This window comes from Malus sylvestris, chromosome 12 (genome assembly GCF_916048215.2).
Source record: "Malus sylvestris chromosome 12, drMalSylv7.2, whole genome shotgun sequence".
Taxonomy (NCBI): domain Eukaryota; kingdom Viridiplantae; phylum Streptophyta; class Magnoliopsida; order Rosales; family Rosaceae; genus Malus; species Malus sylvestris.
The window spans coordinates 26,194,354-26,215,518 of NC_062271.1; the positions used below are offsets into that span (position 1 = coordinate 26,194,354).

At 38.2% G+C, this 21,165-nt stretch overlaps 2 protein-coding genes and 1 non-coding gene across 3 annotated transcripts; 1 reads left to right on the forward strand and 2 right to left on the reverse strand.

Annotated features, from left to right (window-relative positions):
• Positions 1–812: 812 nt before the first annotated feature.
• On the reverse strand, positions 813–6,011 carry LOC126594052 (vacuolar-sorting receptor 1-like). Its single transcript, XM_050260254.1, has 12 exons — positions 5,392–6,011; positions 4,241–4,933; positions 3,579–3,667; positions 3,388–3,457; positions 3,216–3,299; positions 2,700–2,776; positions 2,512–2,593; positions 2,347–2,429; positions 2,193–2,259; positions 1,690–1,818; positions 1,298–1,407; positions 813–1,179 (listed from the first exon to the last, which is right to left on the reverse strand). The coding sequence occupies exons 1-12, from the start codon at positions 5,684–5,686 to the stop codon at positions 1,081–1,083; spliced, it is 1,878 nt and encodes a 625-aa protein (XP_050116211.1). The 5' UTR covers positions 5,687–6,011; the 3' UTR covers positions 813–1,080.
• A 7,453-nt stretch (positions 6,012–13,464) lies between these two features.
• TRNAH-GUG (transfer RNA histidin (anticodon GUG)) lies at positions 13,465–13,536 on the forward strand. The gene has a single exon. It is a non-coding gene; the product is annotated as a tRNA-His (tRNA).
• A 460-nt stretch (positions 13,537–13,996) lies between these two features.
• Positions 13,997–16,994, reverse strand: LOC126593773 (uncharacterized). Its single transcript, XM_050259887.1, has 5 exons — positions 16,674–16,994; positions 15,450–16,383; positions 15,041–15,136; positions 14,775–14,911; positions 13,997–14,418 (listed from the first exon to the last, which is right to left on the reverse strand). The coding sequence occupies exons 1-5, from the start codon at positions 16,925–16,927 to the stop codon at positions 14,268–14,270; spliced, it is 1,572 nt and encodes a 523-aa protein (XP_050115844.1). The 5' UTR covers positions 16,928–16,994; the 3' UTR covers positions 13,997–14,267.
• Between the last annotated feature and the right edge of the window lie 4,171 nt (positions 16,995–21,165).

The window sequence follows — 21,165 nt, forward strand, 5'->3', positions numbered from 1 at the left end:
CCTCAACTAAAAATCCATTACCATTGGTCCCTGAACTTTAATTCAAGTGGAGAAATAGTCCTTTAACTTTAATCCAATTGTAGCAATGGTCCTTACAATATAACTCGTTTTGACAAATTTTTTGACATAGTTGACGAAAATAACCATAATTATACACTTTGATGAGTTGAGAGACCCTAATTATAAAAATGGTCATTCCAACATAGCTTATTTTGACAAAATTGATGAAAATGACTATAGCTACACATTTTGATAAGTTGAGGGACCAATGGTAATGGATTTTTAGTTGAGGGACCATTGCTCCAATTTGATTAAAGTTGAGGGACCATTTGTACAATTTACTCTATATTTTGCCTATTCAGTTGGAAATGGTCTATAAATATAGCTTGAAACTATTCATTTAAAAATAATTTTTTTGCAGAGCTATAAATTATGTAGGAAACTATGTTTAGGCATTTCGGATAGCCTTATCTCCACTTATTTTATGACAATGTGGTGTACCGAGCTTGTGTTCTGAATCTCTTTTTTTCTTATGCCACGTGGTGTGCAGGAACTTAATGAACCCAGTAACTTAATGAACCCAGTGCCAGCGGGTGAACTTGAAGAGTGAAGGCTCACATTCCACACTCTGATTTCAAACCCTCCCATCCCAAAACTCGTCTCTGATTTCCGGAGACTTTTGACAAGCCTTGCTCTTCATCCTTCCCATCTGGTGCCTTAAACTTCCCTCTCCACCACCGAAATAGAGAGGCGGTGTCGGAAATTTCGATAAGATTTCGAAGAAAAGAAAGCTTGGCAGTGGAAAATTGGTGTAAGATTATGAACGATTGTAACTAGTTTTCTGTGGTGTGTTTTACATTTATGACAACAACGACGGACAATTGTTTTCTACTAGAAAATATAATGCGAAACATGTGGAGTAACGCCGATGCTAGACACATTTAAAACATTACACTCTCGCCAGTGAACCGATTGTTAGTGCCTAGAGGCTAGAGGAGGACATAGGATTTCAGGACGTCGTCTGTCTTCCCTTTTCTCTCGGACAGCATCTTATATCTTACGAATACGTCCCCGCCAGCTTCAGATATCCCCGCGGGAGACATGGCCGGGAACTGCTCCTTCATTATCCAACGGCATGTACTGCGCCATGATTGCCCGGATCTCTGAATCCATGTATCTCTGCACAGGAGTAATTCAACAAACCACTTTCAGCTCTTAGGGCTGGCACATTGTAGAAAGCGGACTCGTAAGTAATGCATTAGTTTTTGAACAAGAATTTCAGAGTAAGAAAACGTACCCTGATTCGATACTTGTAAACTATGTATCCCCCAACTCCGACAGCACCCAAGCAGAGAATGATTATCCATATTAATCCCCGGCTAGACCCAGAACCACTGGCGTTTTTACCTGCTTAAAAAAAGTACGACAGAATAGTTAACGCAGAAAACCATATAAACATGATGCAAAAGCACAGAAGGTAGTGATCATGCGTCAAAATTAATGGCGGGAAACAAACAGCAGGAGTTCCATCATCTAGATTAATCTGTCTGAAAAGGAAGTTCCAATGTTATGACTCACGACTCACGATCTAACGCGTTGTGAAGTTGAATGGACGACTAGTTTAGCAAAGAAAACTATACCAGCATGTCATTCAAATGACAAAAACAGAAAAGAATCGAGAATGCTCACTTATGCATGCATCATGTCCTCGCATGTACAGTAAACCACCACCGCAACTGCACTTGTAACTGCCCCAAGTATTCTCGCATTTGCAGTGTGCACATTGGCAAGCCGTTTTCTCCTTGCACTCATCCACATCTGGAACATGAACAAAAGCAGAAAACCGGGTGGGGTGACTTGGCATTGGCACCAATACAAGAGAATAGGGATCATAAATGTCATCTAGTTGTTACAATACGAAATAAAGCACATATAAGTTTTCGAGGAAACCAAACCATTCACCTCTGCAATGAAATAAAAATCACAAGTACTTAAATATAATACCAGTGGTGGCCTTCAAACTCAGGACCCTAGATTATGTGCTCATTTGGTAGCCTTGCAAATTTATAAGCGCAGGAAGTAGGTAATGTTCTCTTGATGATAAAACGGTGTGTATAAATGTGGCATAGAACAGTTTGCGGTATAGATGTGGCATAGATCATGAATTAGAGACATCTGGACATAGTGGATACCTTCACATGTTTTCTCTCCATCACCCTTGAATCCTGGTGGACAACTGCAACCGTTTGTATGGTCATCCTGAACATCCATTAATCAGAAACCATGATCAGTTTTTTACTTTAGGGTGGAGATAGACTCTTTAAGAAGATTCAAATCCAAACTTACACGACAAGCGGAGTAAGTACTGCCGGTTCGGGTTTCCTTCCAACAACCTCCATTGTTGATTCCACAACGTAATGCTCCTGTAGCTGTTCGATCAAAACAAGCAACATAATGACTAGAGTAAAACAAAACAAGAAAATAAAATAAAAGAACAATCAAATAATGTACCTTCACAGTGAGTATACCCATCGCCAACAAACTTTACGCCTTGCACAATAGGGCATTCACACACTCGTCCGCGGAATGTATCCTAAAACAAAAGAACAATCAGTACACACGAGAAAAACTGAAATCCCAAACAAACTAAATATCAATAACTCTGAGCAGCCCCGATAAAAGAATACGACAATAGATACCCTGCAAGCGGTAAGGTTAGCAGCTCTGTCATACCAGCAACCTCCATTGTTTTCCAAACACTCATTTGTTTGTACATCTGAAAATAAACAGGCAATTGACACCATCTCAGAGATAATAGAGTGCGAGCCAAATAATGAAATGATGCTTCCATTGGATAATCTTGGTAAAAATATGCTATCCAGATATGGCTGGAAACTAAAAGTACTACCGTTTCCAAAACTTATTGCAAGCCCTGCTCACACGCACACATTCAAGTAGGAAGGTTTTTACTGGAAGGGGTATCATCATTTTACCATGTGAACCATATTACAGTCATTTTTTATTGCGAACAAAAGTATCGTTGTTTTGGTTGGCGGAAATCACCGTCTTTATAATAATGGCAAGTACAGTAAAGACAGGTAAGCAGTAGCAAACATTCGCATGTACCATCATACAAACTCACATGTGGAATAACAAGAATCAATCTACATAACTATATCAATGAAGAACATAGAAAAACAAGGCTAAATGAGGACCTTCACTTAAACAGACAGCGGGCTCAGTGTTCTCTAGGAAACCAGAACAGATGGCTTTGAGAACAGCTCCTTTGTCCAGTTTCCCTTAAAAAAAACAAAGGAAACAAACGTGAGACAAGAAAAGTGATGTGAATAAATGCCTAACGGGATATGGAAAAGATTTGTATTATACCTCTGTACTGTACGCGGTTTATAACAAGAGTTGGCAATATTGTAACATCTCCACGGGAGCCCTTGCCAATCTGCAACAACATTTGAGAAGAGAAACATAAGAACAAAGTAGCACACTGCACACTGCATGCAAAACATGAAAAGATGAGGGGATAAAGCTAAAACATGTCAAACAGTTCCCATGGGCCCAACCTGGGCATCCTGTTCGGCCTTCAGAACTGCATTCTCCTCATCAGCTTCAGGGTCGCCAATACATTCCTGTATCTTCTTCAGATCAGCACCTTTTACAGAAAATACGTGGAAATAGTTACTTTATGGTGCTCAGATTTTAGCAGAGTAAATAACAATCCACAAAAACCAGCCAAGGAGAGGAAGGTATTTAGACAACTCACATCAGAGTTTTTGATATTTCATTTCATGAATTTCTATACACCGACCAAGCTTAAAACTTTCGGGCAAATTATAGCAGGATAAAAAACAAAACTTGATCACATGAACAATACTCACATACTTCGGTTAAATATTGAAGAATACGAGTTAACACCAACCAAGAAACTTCAATTATTGCAAAACATAGACAGGCGAATCATAGAAATGCAAATAAATAAGTCATCAAAGAGATGGCAGTTCAAACTGACAATGTAGCTCAAACTGGCAAATTGATAAAGTTCCCAAAATACTATAGAATTTATACTCGAAAAGCAAGCAGAAACAACTAGCAACAAAATCAAAACACAAATCAGCAAAAATATTAAATTGTACTTAAGCTAAACAACACATGTACAATGCAGCTAACAGTAGTGCATTGGTTAATCAAATATTAACTTTCAACATATGAGAAGTTGCTACCATACCAAGGGATTCAATAACTTGATTTGCACATTCTTGGTTGTACTTCTTCTCTTTCATTGGGCAACGTATCGCAAAGTCAGTGACATAGTCCCACCAAAGCCATGGCTTTCCACTTTCATTGGCCACTTTATAGAAGCAAGCTTGACGGAGATTTTGGCCCACAACATCTTTCCCATCATAACCTTCACTGAAATCTTGCTCTGGATCAGGAGCACAGTACCTCCCATGATTGATACACTGAGACTCGCACTGTTTGCTGGAAATAAAAGCTTCTGGACAGTACCATGTTATATAGTGTGGAGTAAACTGGGTGTACCCCTTCCGCTCAAGTACCTGAGCTGCTCCTTTAAAGTTCTTCACAAACTCAATCTGGCTGTCGCACTTTGGCCCACACACATCATTGCTATTCGTCCAAAACTCGTACTCAACACGTTCATCAGGATGTGGAAGAGCCTCTGTCCAGTCTAGATTTATGTTGACCATCTCATCACCCGATAGAGATTTTTTTATACTATCTCCCAACTCTTTGCTAATGAGAGCCGAAGGAATTGTGATATTCTGCAGATAATCAGCATCCGCTTTTTCTTGTTCAGGAGTGTCCATGGTAATCAACGGTTCATTCCTGTCATCTGCAACAAGAATGGCGGCCGCTCCCGCTTTCTGTGCATTCCATGCCTTCGTTGTGAAGTAACAATCTGCCAGGACGTCACAGTCAATTAGTCATATAACGAAAACACATCAGTGAAGGGACACAGAAGCCTTACATGCACGTTCTTAGAAATGTCCCGATCAAAACCATCCGCTTACGGACTCGCAGAAATGAGTCATAAAAAAACTTGTCAAGGAGGGTAAGGGCTTGAATTATGAATACACAAGAACCATAACCATAACCAGCCAACACAACCCAACTTTTTTATCAGTTATTAAAATCTGCTAAACTTTTCAAATATACTTGCGAGTTTCGCCAACGGGATTAGATACAAACCACAAGTATAGAACAAAAAAACACACCAAACTAAATGCCATATACATCAACTGCAAATTCCATAACACCCCATAATTATTTCTACACAAATTTGCACACTGATACCAAACTATTACCATAAAAGTTCATAAATTTAGTGAAAAATATCAAAAAATCGAAGATTCTAACCTCCTCGATCGACAAGAACAAACGTCGGCAGACCACGGGGCTTCGGTTTGAAGGTTTCGTCGGTATCTTCAAACCCTTTGCATGCCATCTGATTGGTCTTCGGATAGTACACAGTTCCGACCAACGTTCCTCCGTATGGAGGAACCCCAAAGTTCCCAATCGCACATTCGTACTCGCCCTTCATCGAGCTCGGAGAAGTCACTTTCAACCTGTTCTTCTCCACCACGAACCTCCCCACACAAACCCTACATAGCAGAAACCACACACACACTAAAAATCCAAGCTTTTCCTTCATTTTTTACACACTGAAACACTCGGTCTCCAATTTATGAAGCCGAAACAGAGGGACCCAGATCAAAAGATTCACAACCCAACAACATAAAACTCAGATGACGATAGTTTTTCGAACCCAATATTACAAATGTACGAAGAAGAAAAGGAAAACTTTTACGGATTTTCCTGAGAAAATATGGTTCTTCTCAAAACCCAGATCGCAGAATCTGATAATTAAGAAGAGAAACTAGTTCTTGTGCACTTCAGCAATTTCTCTCGGTCATATAAACTCCAATCTCCACAGTTCGATTTTGTGTTCCTTTCGTTTTCTTTTTCCAATTGCTTGTAAACTGTAACTTTGTGATTATATTTTTGCCTTTAAGCTATCGGATAAAAGAGGTGGGCCCACATTGGAGCAGATAACTATGTTCAATTATGTTTTGCATGGAATTTACGTGTCTCTTTGTACAAAGCGCTTGTCGTAATTTTTGGGAGAAGTTCCTAGTTATTATCGAGGAAAGTTTACGTAACGTTGTCTCGTTACGGCAGTTTTTATATAGTTAGAAATTATCGTGAAGTCGCATGTGAACAAAATAAAGGAAATTTTACGTTTTTATGAGAGTTGTCATACATTTAATGTAATTAAGGTGTCTCTACATAAGTTTTTTCTTTATATTAATTACGTGTCTTTTTATTTTAGTATGTTACTAATCACGTAGTAACAGAGATAGACATACCATTAAATACACCATAAGATAAATAATTCCTTATTTCGGGCTTTAAACTAAATCTCCTACCCAACTGTGTATGAGAGAAATGTTAAGGAATCTCTTTAAAAAAATGAGATCCTTTATGAATTTTTTGTCACCTGACTCACCTCATACTTTAATGTCAAATCATATGTCAATATTATAAAATATTATATAAAAAATATGAGGTGACCGAAAATATCCTTAACATTTCTTTGGTGTACAATGCAGAAAATATTCTTCTCTACGAGGATGTTGAAAAAGATGAATTTTATATTTTGAGCACTTTAGCATAACATAAATGTAAAACTTGATCTATTAATTAATAATTGATTAAACATGTTATGTAATTAGCTAATATGATGAAAAGAATATGGTCCTTCTAGGGAGTAAATATAAACTTAGAGAACATTAATTTGGTTGTTACTTTTTTGTTTTAGAGCATTTTCAAGAGTCTACAAAATTAAATTTAAAGTGACACAGAGAATTTTTTCTTGCTTCATAAATTTAGAGATGAGAAATATTGAGGATTCTCTTTCAAAGTGAGACTTTTCATTGACTCTCTATTAACTCACAGTTTAACGGCAATTTTCGTACTAATATTATAAAACATAGTGACAAAATCATGAGGTGATAAATGGTTCATAGAGAGTCCCACTTTTGAAAGAGTCTTCTTAGCATTTCTCAATTAGAACTCTTTATCCCACTCTTAGAAGACTCTCAAAAGTGGGACACTCTATGAACTCTCTGCCATTTCATAGTTTAACATCAATTATCATGCCAATATTATAAAATAATATGACAAAAGAATGAGGTGTTAAAGAATTTACAGAAAGTCTCACTTTTAAGGTCGCATTATCATTGTTTTTATTATTATAATATTATGTCATTGTTACCTTTTTTTCAAACAAAAAAAGAAAAGAAAAGAAAAAGATAGAAATATTAAAAGTGGTCACATGAGGAAAAATAATAAAAAAATACTCTCAGCATAGTAAAAGACGTCACATTAAATATTAATGCGTCTTTGTCACATTTACATGATATTATCGATGATTTTGGTTTAATTCTAAATATTTAATTTGCAAGTGTATTGAATTTTATAAGAGTGTGAACTTTGTAAGTTTTTTGAAATTATTAAATATTTGTGTTGGTAATTTTTAAGATTTTTCGGAGTTAAATTAATCCCAGCTGTTAAATTGGGCAATCTTTTGAAACCAAAGGCTCACAAAGCGCCACGTGGTGGCGCTGCAAAAGACTGGGCTTCACATAAGGCGCCCCCTGTCTGCTAGGCTTCAAGCAGTCGCAAGTCCTTGCCATTGTTGCAAGGACTACTGCCTTTTGCCCAATCGCCTCTTGGTTTTTCCATCGGTGAAGCATCATTGTTGGGTCTAAAGACAATTGAATCCAATTGCTATTGCAATTGAGAGTCCACTGAAGAGCGTGTAATACCAGTTATAAAAAATATATTTTGCACGTGAATAATAATGTGATTAAATTAGTTGTCAAATGATTATTTTTTTAAATGATATTATCTACACTGAGGGGAAGATGTGAGTTTAGCCTCACAATGAGCTAGCAATAATGTGATTCAATCAGTTGTTTATTAAATATTATTTTCTCTATTTTTAAACACGTTCAAAACATTTTAAGAGACGTGTAATGCTAGTTATAAAAAAAATCTTTTGCACGCGGATAATAATGTAATTAAATTAGTTGTCAAATGATTGTTTTTTTTTAACAAATGATATTATCTACACTAAGGGGGAGATGGTGGGCTTAACCTCACAATGGGCTAGTAATAATGTGATTCAATCAGTTGTTTATTAAATATTATTTTCTCTATTTTTAAACACGTTCAAAACATTTTAAGAGCCGTGTAATGCTGGTTATAAAAAAAGGTCTGTTGCACGTGGATTTTTAAACACTTTCAAAACATTTTAAGAGGCGTGTAATGTCAGTTATAAAAAATGTCTTTCGCACGTAGATAATAATGTGATTAAATTAGTTGTTAAATGATTGTTTTTTATTGTAACAAACGATATTATCTACACTAAATGGGAGGGGTGTGCTTAGTCTCACAATGTGCTAGCAATAATGTGATTCAATCAATTTTTTATTAAATATTATTTTATCTATTTTTAATGTAAATTCTATAAAAATCAATTTTATTATATGAATTCAACTACTTTAATTGGTTTATAAGGGGTTTCTTCTAGTATGATCTAAGATTATTTTTTTTAACAAACGATATTATCTACATTAAGAGGGAGGGGGTGGGTGACACACCCCGACCTAATTCGAGGCATGCTAGCCGTCACGTGAGGGTGATGTAGGCATGTGCACAGTGCGGAAGCAATAATGATATAAAGAAATGCGAATAAATAAAAACCAAACCAACTAGAGCACTAGATAAGGTAAGGTGCAAAACGGGAATAAGTGTGACTATACATAACTAGAGCATAAGTAGCCTAAGTGCAGTCCAGCAGGACGAATACTAATTATACAGTATCAAAGATGGTCCTACACTAGTGATAATTTGTCAAAGCTGCTGTGAATTTCTCTTGAGCCACCAATAAGTATTCCTACCTAAAACCTAGAGGGGCGCAAAACAGAAAGTGTGAGTGGGCAAAAACAAAGTTTTTCAAACCCTTTCATTTATCAAAAGTTCTAACCCTTTACCGTCAAACCTGTATAATTTCCCAGAAAATAGAATATATTCATATTTATATCAAAACCATACTCAAAATAGCGATAATCATAAGTATGCCCTGCCAAATATCACAATGCAACAGAAATAACTTAGGTGAAATAACTTATGAGAAATAACATATCAGCTGGATCCACCTAAAGGGGCCTGTACGGCTGAATCTATAGCTCAACAAGTATGCATGCACACGAGTCAGAACCACCTAATGTGGTCTGTATGACAGGATTGGGTGTAAATAAATACGCTCAAGTGCTATGATCATGTGAAGACTGTGCAAATAATCGCGGGTCACCTACGAGTCGGAACCACCTATAGTGGTCTGTACGACATGACTATCACCTAACTTGGATCCAAGGTGAGCGTATGGTGCGGGAGGTGAACATCATGTGAAGGACTGTGTCCTAACCACGGGCGGGAGCACTAACACTGGGGTGCAGGTTTATGAGCTCTCAACACATCTTACATGATCATCAATTCACAATAACAATCTACAACTCACCTGGTACTTACCTGAGCGTCCACCGCGTCGAATCACATATGTATATACCATACAATTTCATAGTCTAAGTATAAATCAATAGGCATGACATTTCAAAACATAATTTCATTTAAACACATTTTCTGGGAAAAATATCAAGTATATAAGTATATACTGAAAACTAAAAGTCCACTCACTGATATGTGGAAGGGTCGTAACCCCCGAGCCTTCCTTGACTGTGCTCGTCCTCAGGATAGGTCTCACTTATATGCGAAACAACTATATAAAAGTTATTTAAAGCACATAACCAAAACTAGGTAATAACTTCTCATACATTACTCAATTGGGGTGTTTGAATATAACAACGTGATCTACTCAACCCCACGAACATCCCCATATTTTTAGAAAAATTTTTCGACGTCCCACGCGTCGGCCAAGGCACGGCCAGACATACCGCCCATGCGTAAGCACGTGCCTTGCACACTGACGGATTCCCTAACGACGTTAGGGAATATTCGTTTAAATAAAAGCATATTCCGTTAAAGATACCTAACACCGTTAGAATATTCTATTAAAGTTGACGGAATATTCGCCTTCTTCTCCGGCGAATCACCGGATTCTGTCGTTGTTGCCGTCTGTGTCATCGGAAACTGTGAAAAACTTTAAACTTCAATATCATTCTCATTTTTCATCTAAATTTCATGAAATTTGCACCAAATTGAAGCTTAGGACTAGAAGAACACTTCCTTATCACTTTTAGGTCCTAAATCCAACAAAAACTTGTTGGAAAAATTCGAGGAATCCTACCAAACCTTGCAACTATATAAACCTGAACGTTCTAACGTCAAAACCACTCCAAAATCGATCCAACGTGCTAGAAAAGTAAAAATATTACCTTCTTAAGTCTCGAAGCAACCTAAAACTTTTGTGATCACATCGGAGGAATTTCCAGCCCTCACCGGAGCTCGGGTAACTCACGTTCTACAAGTCCTTGCATCCAACCAAGGGTATAGATCGACTTCCGAGCTTGCAAGGAGTCCAAAGATACGACCTCGATCCGTGCCTGAAAGGGTTGGTTCACGAGTTGACTGTACAATTGTACGAAAAATGGAAGAAATCCAAGAGGGAAGGAGAGAGAGGGTTCACGGGTTGGTGTGTGTGTGTGTGTGTGGTCCAGGTTTGGGCAACCAAACAAAAACAAATAAAACTTTAAAAAAATCTAATTGGGTCCAAAAGCTAAGGAAGAAAATGGATTGGTCAAAATATTAAGCTCATTCCACACAACACAACCACACAACGTTCAAGAGCAATATAGACATTTCACACCATCCAAAATATATTTCGGGACGGGCTGTCACAGTGGGTTTAGCCTCACAATGGACTAGCAACAATGTGATTCAATCAGTTGTGTATTAAATGTTATTTTCTCTATTTTTAAACACGTTCAAAACATCTTAAGAGGCAAGTAATGCCGGTTATAAAAAAAGATCTTTCACACGCGGATAATAATGTGATTAAATTAGTTGTCAAATGATTGTTTTATTTTTTTAACAAAAAATATTATTTACACTATGGGGGATGAGGGTGGGTTTTGCCTAACAATAGGCTAGCAATAATGTGATTCAATCAATTGTTTATTAAATATTATTTTCTCTATTCTTAATGTAAATTCTATAGAGACCGATTTTATTATGTGAATTCAGCTACTTTAATTGGTTTATGAGGGGTTTCTTCTAGCATGATCTAAGAATATTCATGTACTTCAAATATTTGACTTTCCTTTTGTCAATTTATGCATATAAATACATTTAAAACGAGTAAGTCGCATGTAGCACGACGTGATTCAAAAAATGTCTTATGCATGCGCGTGAGCGCATGCATGAAGGCTAGCTTTTACTTTATTTGGCCAAACAAAACATGAGTTTATAAATGATTAAGGCCATTTGAAAGTGTTTTTAAAATAACTGAAAACATTTTTAGTAAAAATTTAAAGGATCTTGAAACAATGTTTTAAGTGCTTCTTGCAAGAAGTAGATATGTGGTGCTTCTTCCAAAAACTACTTAAAGTGCTTTTAGAACTCAAAATCAATTTCACCAAAAAAAGCTTTTAGTAATTTTAAATATACTTTCAAACGAGCCATATGTATGTACTTTTATTCAACAAAAATGAAAGGATGGATATATAATATGCAAAAGTATTGTTTTGATAAGAAAAAACACATTGATCATTTGCTCATTGATGGTATATATTTTAATAATATTTACAACACTCTAATTGTGATTAGGTGAATAACCAAATAATCAATGTAGAGAATAAAAAAGCATACACAATACCGGGAATGCAAGAAGTATTACATGGGACAGTTGGGATTTTAGTTGATTTGTTTGTGGTTTTAAAGTTCTTATAAGGCATTCTATTGAGGGTTAGGTCTCTTGTTTTTTGCTTTATTTGAAAAAGGAGGGCATGCAATTGTAGTTCTCTGACGACAGATCTTGATGTGTATTTTTGTTCGTCTAAACCTTCACAACCTTCACTATTGTTGAGAAAAATAAAGTTGCATGAAGGAGCATAACATAATAATTTTCTTAAGATCTCGCAAATTGGTGCAACCACGGTAAGGCCCAACGATAACCTATTCTAGCTGCTAGGAGTTAGTGTTTTTCATGTGGGCGCATGAGCTTTGTTGGTCGGGTGGGCTATACCATCTGTGTGAGAGTTACTCTTATATAATCAGTGACGTTACATGACAAACATTTATTGAATAGTTTAAAGTAATTTTAAACATGTGACAAATATGCAATGGACCAATGACGTCGCTAGGACTATGCATTGTTTCAAGGGAAAACCTCTCCGTTTGCACTTGCAGACACAAATTCGTAGAACATGTTCTGTTACAAAGAATAATTGGCTAAAAATACCAAAAGCTATTCAGAAGGGGATACAACTTTTAGAAGGTTAGTGAGAATGTGTTTTTGGTGATGGTGGTGGTGTCTGCAGTTATCCAATCCAAAACGCTGCAGAACAGGGAAACTAGCCATGCATCTCCCAATTCTTCCGAAAAACGAAGAGACTAAATAACAAGGACACCAACAACCCCACAACAAGAGATCATAATAAGGGCTGTCTCTGCCGCGGCCGCCCGTGGTGGCGATGATGTTGACCCATGTTCTTCGTCTTCCCCCAACTATTAGACAATATCAGAAAGAACCCAACAATAAAAAACCAGTGGAAGCAGCTTTCACTGTAATATTACCTGAATGAAAGATAACTTTGTTGTTGTAGAATGGGATGATTAAATTCATTCATAGAGTAAATCCCTTTATATATGCATCACAATTCTTGGGCTATAAGGACTAGGATTCCTACAAGGATTGGGCTACAAGGAATAGGATTCCTAAGTAGGAAATCTGATATACAAATAAATATATATACAACATAGTTGACAACAAGGAATCCTAATTAGGGTTTTAGTCCACCATACCCCTTCAAACTTGGAGACATCGGAAAGACACGTTTGGACAACCCGAAAAGCCGACTGGTTGATCAACTGATGGCAAATAGCGAACACAATAAGTACCCCATTGGACACACTCGTCAACAAAATGTTACTACACCTTAATATGTTTGGTTCAACTCAATATGTTTTGGTGCGACTGTGCAAGCATAAAAGACCATCCTACTCTCTGTCTGCACGATGAAAAAGAACTATGAGCGTTGATGGAAACCAGGACCATTCTATGATCTATCAACTGGTTCGGCAATACCTCGAACACTATCAAACCAGTAGTTTCTTTCTAGGAGTACAAGGGAATCCCTAGGAACTCACATACTATAAGTTGTTTCATTGACCAGTTAACATCGTCTTGTGGCTGTAGTTTAGTGGTAAGAATTCCACGTTGTGGCCGTGGAGACCTGGGCTCGAATCCCAGCAGCCACACAAGTCATTTTTTTTTTATAATTTCGAATTCACTAACCCAAGGTTAAATTTGTCATAAAAACAAGATACATAGATTGAATGAATTGCAAAAAACTTAAGGGGATATAGTTTTGTTAAATTTGAGTTGTTGTGAATTTATTTCAAGTCAATGAGCATTGTAAAACTCGCAACTGTACACAAAAGTTGCGTTTTATTTTTTTTAATTTTTAAAGTGAATCAACGTCGATAGAAAAAAAAAAACTCATTTTTTCATCTTATCCAAACCGATCCTCTCTAATGCCGCCAAAGAGTCATTTAAATTTCATTTGCTTTCTTCATTTACTTCTTACTCATGAGCATGATGGAAAAATTGTCACTAACTACTAGTGAAATGATTTTTTACCCCTACAATGGGTCTATATCAGAATTTTACACATCATAAAAATTTGCTAGAAAATGAGAACCATATCAAAAGCAGAGATTCAGAGAATGGACATAGCTCGTCAAGAATTAGATTATCTTCGTTCCGCTGCCGGAACTCAAAGCGGTCAGAAAATCACGGTACAGCACCAAAGTTCACCGGCATTTCTTTCTTCACATATTTTCTACCGTAACTACTTTTGCACCTATTCTCTCTGCATAATACATAATACATGGATTCTGTATCAACGATTCACAGAACTCCGGAATTGTAAGATCAAGAAAATGAAGCTTCGTCATGGTAATCACTTTTATACAGGGAAGGGAAGCATCTACTCTCGCTTATCCTCCTCCATATCATCTGCATGCGCATTCTCGTATTCTCGCTTGATTGCCACATCTCCACTGACCTTCAACGCTCCACTGGTTAACGAGATGCCCTCCTCATCAAAATCATCTCCTGCTTCCTCCATGTATGCATATCTACATGTAAAGCACCAATGTGATTGGTTTTTGCAAACACAAGATAACACAACTCCATAATTGCCTTCGCCATTTGCATTTTGGATTCAACCAACCAAAAACAGGAATAAAAATGGGAAACAAACCCCCACAAAAGAAAGTCCCAGTTTCCTTGTTTCCATAGCACATCCGACACACAATTTCCACAAAATTTCGACAACAATAGCAAGCATATCATTTATAATAAATCTTATGGCATTCAAGTCTAACAAACAAAACATTCTTTAAGGACAAATGTATAGATTTTTATAATAAGTACGCAAAAATGATATAAGACACCAGGAAACTTTATAGATGCAATGTCTGAAACAAAATACCTAGTTGGGTTCCGTGAAGGGGCCCAAAGGATGCATATTATCGCCAAGAGAGCATAGGCAAGAATACTCCAGAATGCTGGAATAATCCAAGCAATTTGCCAAAACTCACTCAGGGGATCCGTTGCATTGAAGTATAGCTGAGTCAACAATACGGAAAGGAGTTCAATTATTAGTTCCTACTGGAGAAAACAATATGAATAAAGACACTCCACTGCACCCCATGGGAATTGTTAATTCGCAAAATACAACTTTGCAAGGAATAATACCTCAAACCCAATCCAAGCAACCGAAAGAAGCACAAATATTGCAAGCGAGTTGGTAAATTTTCGGTATAGCTCCAATTTAGCCAAGTTTCTCCTGATCTGCATCCAAAAGAAACAAAGAAAGATGGTGAAAAATTGGTCATTAGTATAACATCATCATATTTCATCGTTCAAGGGCGTAACGTTATCCTAAGCTGTACATATATAATAACATCATTAAGCATTCTTCCAGCAAAATCACAGATTACATTGTCGCTTAGCACAAGAAAAGCTTCAAATTGCATGGTATTCGTGCATATTTAGGTGGAAGCCACATCCAATGCCGCATGCTTGTTGCGTGAAAAAGAAGATACTAAATTCAAGCATGCAAAATGCTGAAGCTGCAGAGAGAAATTCAAAACAGAAAGATTACCTGAAGTTTCTCTAAAGTTTTTGATAACGATGAGAAAATCCATAGAATAAACCACGAATCTAAGAAGGCAACAGGTAGAACCAAAAATAACTTTGTTTTTCCTGAAAAATCATTGATGTTCCCCAAATGTTCAACAAGCTCAAGTGCTTCTGATGCCACGAAATATACCAGACCAAGAAGAAATACTTTCAGAGTTATACCACCAAGTGTAGGCTTCACTACACCAAAACCCATGGAAACGACCAAAAGAAGAAGGCGGGAAAGAGTCTTCTTGACAGCACTAAAAGTTACAGCCCACAATGTAATGCCCATAGGTCTGATCCCAGTTGAATTAAAATTGGCATACTCAAAGTACCACACAGCCATTTCGCACATTCCAAGAGCAATCACCGCTGTGATATGGTAGTGCAATTGTATAATATCCTTCCAAAACTGAACAAATCTCAGAAACCAGGCAAGTCCAAGCACAAGGTAAGCTAAAGACATAAAGCCATAGAATGTCATCAAAGGAGTCATCTTCCCAGGCAAATAACCATCTGGGTTTCTCCAGATGGTCGTTCCTTTAATCAGCGTACCCTTGAGTTGCGTATCACAGTACATGAAATAAAGGTAGTACATTCCGGAACTGTTGATATCAACCGTCTTAATTTCCATCTTCGCCTCTTCATCGTTTCCATTAAAGAATGTTTTGATGCGCACAGGCCACTCCGGGTTGTCCAGATTTTTGTGGATAACAACCTCTCCCATCGTGCAGTATCCAGAATTCGATAGATTCCTGGTGCAGCATATTTCATCCGATTGGGCGAAAGAAGCTCCAATCCTTGCCCTGTCCTTCACTTCAAGAATGATAGCTTCCACCAATCCAGTGTCCTGCTGCATTTCACTCATCTTATTCGCAGACTCTTTCGTCCTCACAAAAGTGACACTCTCAAACCTGCAATTCCATCAGTAAGTCCGCCACTACCAACCGACTCAAATCCAAATCATGAACTTATAAAATCACAAATTTTGAACCGATTTCGAAACCATGATCATAACCCAGTTGAGAAACAATCTCAAGTTCTCAACTTACCAACTAATATTCACATTAACAAACTAATTAAACATAACCCGCTATCTTAAATCAATTGGTATCAGCAATTTAAAGTTTACCAGGTAAACTAAATTAGTAAAGTAACAAAACTTGCTATGCATAGAAGATAAAAGGACAGAGTTTTCACTTACTTGATGAAGGACTTGCCCTTGAGGTGGCGATTGTCTGCTGAAGAATTATCAGTAGAATCGTGGACCTTGGAAGCGTAGAGGCCTTCACTGCCGCCATGGAAGAAGAAGGCGTTTGACTGAGGATTGAAAGCTTCATTTCTGTACTCGTGGATTGAAGCATCAGACCTTATGATGCACTCATTGCATGTGAGAAAAACCCCCAAAATTAACCCTAAGAGCGAGCCCTTTTCACACCAGAACCTTCTCTGTTCCATTTTTCTCTCACCTTCTTCCCCCTCGAGAATCTCTGCGCAGTTTGAGATGAAGTGGGGAAGAAACAAGACAACCCAAACGAAAAAGACGCCGCACCTGTCTTTTCGCTGTCCAAAGGCGTCTTGGGCCTCATTTTCCTTTGATGGGTTAAATATTTCGGCTTCCTAAGACATTGTCAACTTTTAAAATAATGGGCTTTTGTTGTCAAATTAATGAAGCCCAAAAAGTAGGAAGCATAAAGGACAGAGGTGGCGTTTATTAGTTGTCAGTCAAGTCTCCCAATAGAAGCATCAATGCATTTAGGAATCACACATGATGAGATATTCAAGTAAGAATCAACTAAAGGATCGACCAAATTGTGAAGAATGAGAATATGAATAACTTTAATTTTTTCTATTTGATCACAAAAACAAAAAAAATATTATTTCTACTGTAAAAACTGTCTAAAGTAATACTCTATAAAGAAATAACCTCCTTAAAGTCGTAAATTATAGTCGCAACTTGAGATTAGTTATATATAGAAATAAACTCCACATTGTAGTAAAATTCTTGATCCCATCTTAAGGAAACATGCCTCCACATAAGAATAATTGTCAACTAATCATAAAATTGCTCCCAATATCTCAGAGTCTTAACTATTTATGTTGTGCTTAATGTAGACTAATCATAAAATTGCTCCAGTGTCTCATTGTCCTTTTTATCACGAATGTGCGCATATTACATCTCAAATGACTCAGTAATTTGGGCTATACAAATAGTTTTGATTTAATTAGAATATCGCACAAATAAAAAAAACGACAAATAATGACTTAGGGGAGAGTTTGTTGCACCGGACTATCTCGGACTAGACTAACTTGAGGGATTAAGTTGGACTGGCTTAGAATAGACTAAGCTGGACTAGCTTAGTGAAGCGTTTGGTGCAATGTAAGACTAAAAAGCTGGATAAATAATATTATATTATTTAATTAATAAATATAAATATTTTATTGTTATCCTATATTTTTCTTCCTTTTTTCCTTCCTTCACCGTCACTCTCTCCCTCTTTACAACAACAACAACAACAAAGCCTTTTCCCACTAAGTGGGGTCGGCTATATGAATCCTAGAACGCCATTGCGCTCGGTTTTGTGTCATGTCCTCCGTTAGATCCAAGTACTCAAGTCTTTTCTTAGGGTCTCTTCCAAAGTTTTCCTAGGTCTTCCTCTACCCTTCGGCCCTGAACCTCTGTCCCGTAGTCACATTTTCGAACCGGAGCGTCAGTAGACCTTCTTTGCACATGTCCAAACCACCAGAACCGATTTTCTCTCATATTTCCTTCAATTTTAGCTACTCTTACTTTACCTCGGATATCCTCATTCCCAGTCTTATCCTTTCTCGTGTGCCCATACATCCCACGAAGCATCCTCATCTCCGCTACACCCATTTTGTGTACGTGTTGATGCTTCACCGCCCAACATTTTGTGCCATACATCGCTGGCCTTATTGCCATCCTATAAAATTTTCCCTTGAGCTTCAGTGGCCTACGACGGTCACACAACACGCCGGATGCACTCTTACACTTCATCCATCCAGCTTGTATTCTATGGTTGAGATCTCCATCTAATTCTCCGTTCTCTTGCAAGATAGATCCTAGGTAGCGAAAACGGTCACTTTTTGTGATCTTCGCTAGATTGCTCCGGTCATTAGTGTGGATAAGTATATAAATAGATAGAGATAGGAAAGCAAACACAAGATGTACGTGGTTCACCCAGATTGGCTACGTCCACGGAATAGAGGAGTTCTCATTAATTGTGAAGGGTTTACACAAGTACATAGGTTCAAGCTCTCCTTTAGTGAGTACAAGTGAATGATTTAGTACAAATGACATTAGGAAATATTGTGGGAGAATGATCTCGTAGCCACGAAACTTCTAAGTACCGGAGTGTGGTATCGTCTTGACTTGCCTTATCTGTCTCACAGGTAGATGTGGCATCTTCTCTGGAAGTACTCTTCCTCAATCCAGGGGTGGTATCTGTAACTGGTGGAGATGCACAAGGTAATGTATCAATTTCACTTGAAGCTTACTTGTAGTTTCATGCTTGGTCAAACGCGATATAAACCATGTAGTAGGAGTCCTCCAAGTCGCCGAGCTAGGGGATCTGCTTTAGAAGAAATGATATGGGATACTTTTGCTTTTAAAGAAGTAACTTTTCACAGGCTTATTCTTGAACTGGGCTGGAGGGTTTTCTGGTTTCCTCCAGAGTATAAGGCCGACTGAAGAATTTGAGGGTCAAAACAAGTCCATCAAATCTAGAGTACGTTCGACCCTGCTGATATGGGATACTTTTGCTTTTGACAGAGTAGTGGATGTATAGGCACGTGTGCTGTTACGCTTGTCTCCACATGCTTCCTTGTATCATTCTCACTTGTCCTATCTGTTCCTCAAGCAGATGCGGTATCTTCCCTGGAAGCATAAGATGTTGAAGATGAGTACTCGAGAGCAATGCCAGGTAAGTAATCAGGTAAGGGTTCCAGGCAGTCAGTTCCTGGCTGGAAGCTTGATTCTAAGTGCTGACTGATTGCTCTCTTTCTCCTTGTTTTGCAGGTAAGAACAAGGCCAAAGGAAAAGACAAGGAAAAAGCATGATATAGGATACTCTTGCTTTTAACCCTGATGATATGAGATATTCTTGTTCTAGTATAGCTTGTTTACAGAGGTATTCTCGGGGGGAAAGAAAGCTGAATATTTCGAAAGGCTTCGTTGGGAGTGCCCTCTCAGATAAGAGAAAGGGTTGAGCATTTTTGCAGGTCTGCCTGTCCGTTAGGGATGGAGGTCAACATATATAGGAGTCTCCCTAACATCAAGTAATAATGTTATTCCTTTACCCTGCTTGGTCATAGCACGGTAATGGGAGCTGCCAGCTTCACATGTTTTAACTCTGTCAGAGCACTTTGAAAAAGTGGTCTGTGGTATCTGGAAAGCTGATGTTGCGTGTGAAGATTACAGACAATCTTTATCCAAGGAGATCCAGCTCTTGACGTTGGGAAAGTGGTGCCTCTTCGGTTTTCGAACAAGCAATCCTGTCGGGGATTTGGCTCTCGAGATTCGGAGAACGATGCATCTTCGATTTTTGAGAAAGCAATCCTGCTAGGGGTCTGGCTCTCGAGATTCGGAGAGCGGTGTCTCTTCGATTTTTGAGAAAGTAATCATGTTGGGAGTCTGGCTCTCGAGATTCGGAGGGCGGTGCCTCTTCGATTTTGGAGCAAGCAATCTTGTTGGGAGTGTTTTCTCGAATGTGAGTAAAGGTTGGGCATGTTTGCTAGTCTACCTTGCCACGAAGCACAAAGGTTGACACACAGGGACTTTCCAATTATCCAGCAGTGGTACTGTTCCTTTACCCTCTCTTCGATTTTTGAGAAAGTAATCATGTTGGGAGTCTGGCTCTCGAGATTCGGAGGGCGGTGCCTCTTCGATTTTGGAGCAAGCAATCTTGTTGGGAGTGTTTTCTCGAATGTGAGTAAAGGTTGGGCATGTTTGCTAGTCTACCTTGCCACGAAGCACAAAGGTTGACACACAGGGACTTTCCAATTATCCAGCAGTGGTACTGTTCCTTTACCCTCTTTTCGATTTTTGAGAAAGTAATCATGTTGGGAGTCTGGCTCTCGAGATTCGGAGGGCGGTGCCTCTTCAATTTTGGAGCAAGCAATCTTGTTAGGAGTGTTTTCTCGAATGTGAGTAAAGGTTGGGCATGTTTGCTAGTCTACCTTGCCACGAAGCACAGAGGTTGACACACCGGAACTTTCCAATTATCCAGCAATGGTACTGTTCCTTTACCCTTGTGGGTAATAATATGGTAGCTAGACCTTCAAAATTTATGTGTCTAAACTTTGTTAGTGTTGTTTCTTTGCAATTCTTTTACCCTTCTTGGTCAGAGCGATGTAGTGGGAGCTGCAAGCTTCACGTGTCTCAACTTTGTCAGAGAACTTTGGCAAAGTTATCTGTGGTACCTATGAGCTACTGTTGCGTGTGGGAAGTGGGTGATTGAACAGTACGATTCATGTGCTTTCTACTTCGCCAGAAATCTTCGACAGAATGCCCATAATTTCCGCAAAGCTGAGTGTGCGTGTGACAGGTGCTGACAAGGCTGGAAAAGTAGGTGCCTCTTCGATTTCTGAGATCGGCCCTCGTGGTCTCTGAGCAGCCCAGCTTTTGAGAAAGCAAGCCTCTTCGATTTCTGAGATCGGCCTTCGTGGTCTTTGAGC

What these genes read in the sequence shown, in the direction of transcription:
- LOC126594052 (XM_050260254.1), bottom strand. Translation starts at nt 5,686, where the DNA reads ATGAAGGAAAAGCTTGGATTTTTAGTGTGTGTGTGGTTTCTGCTATGT. An exon ending in AAACCGCGTACAGTACAGAG is followed by an intron (nt 3,300 to 3,387) that starts GTATAATACAAA and finishes GTTTTTTTTAAG; the next exon opens with GGAAACTGGACAAAGGAGCT. An exon ending in TGGGTATACTCACTGTGAAG is followed by an intron (nt 2,430 to 2,511) that starts GTACATTATTTG and finishes TTGATCGAACAG; the next exon opens with CTACAGGAGCATTACGTTGT.
- LOC126593773 (XM_050259887.1), bottom strand. Translation starts at nt 16,927, where the DNA reads ATGGAACAGAGAAGGTTCTGGTGTGAAAAGGGCTCGCTCTTAGGGTTA. An exon ending in AAACTTTAGAGAAACTTCAG is followed by an intron (nt 15,137 to 15,449) that starts GTAATCTTTCTG and finishes TTTTGGATGCAG; the next exon opens with ATCAGGAGAAACTTGGCTAA. An exon ending in CCTTCACGGAACCCAACTAG is followed by an intron (nt 14,419 to 14,774) that starts GTATTTTGTTTC and finishes CTTTACATGTAG; the next exon opens with ATATGCATACATGGAGGAAG.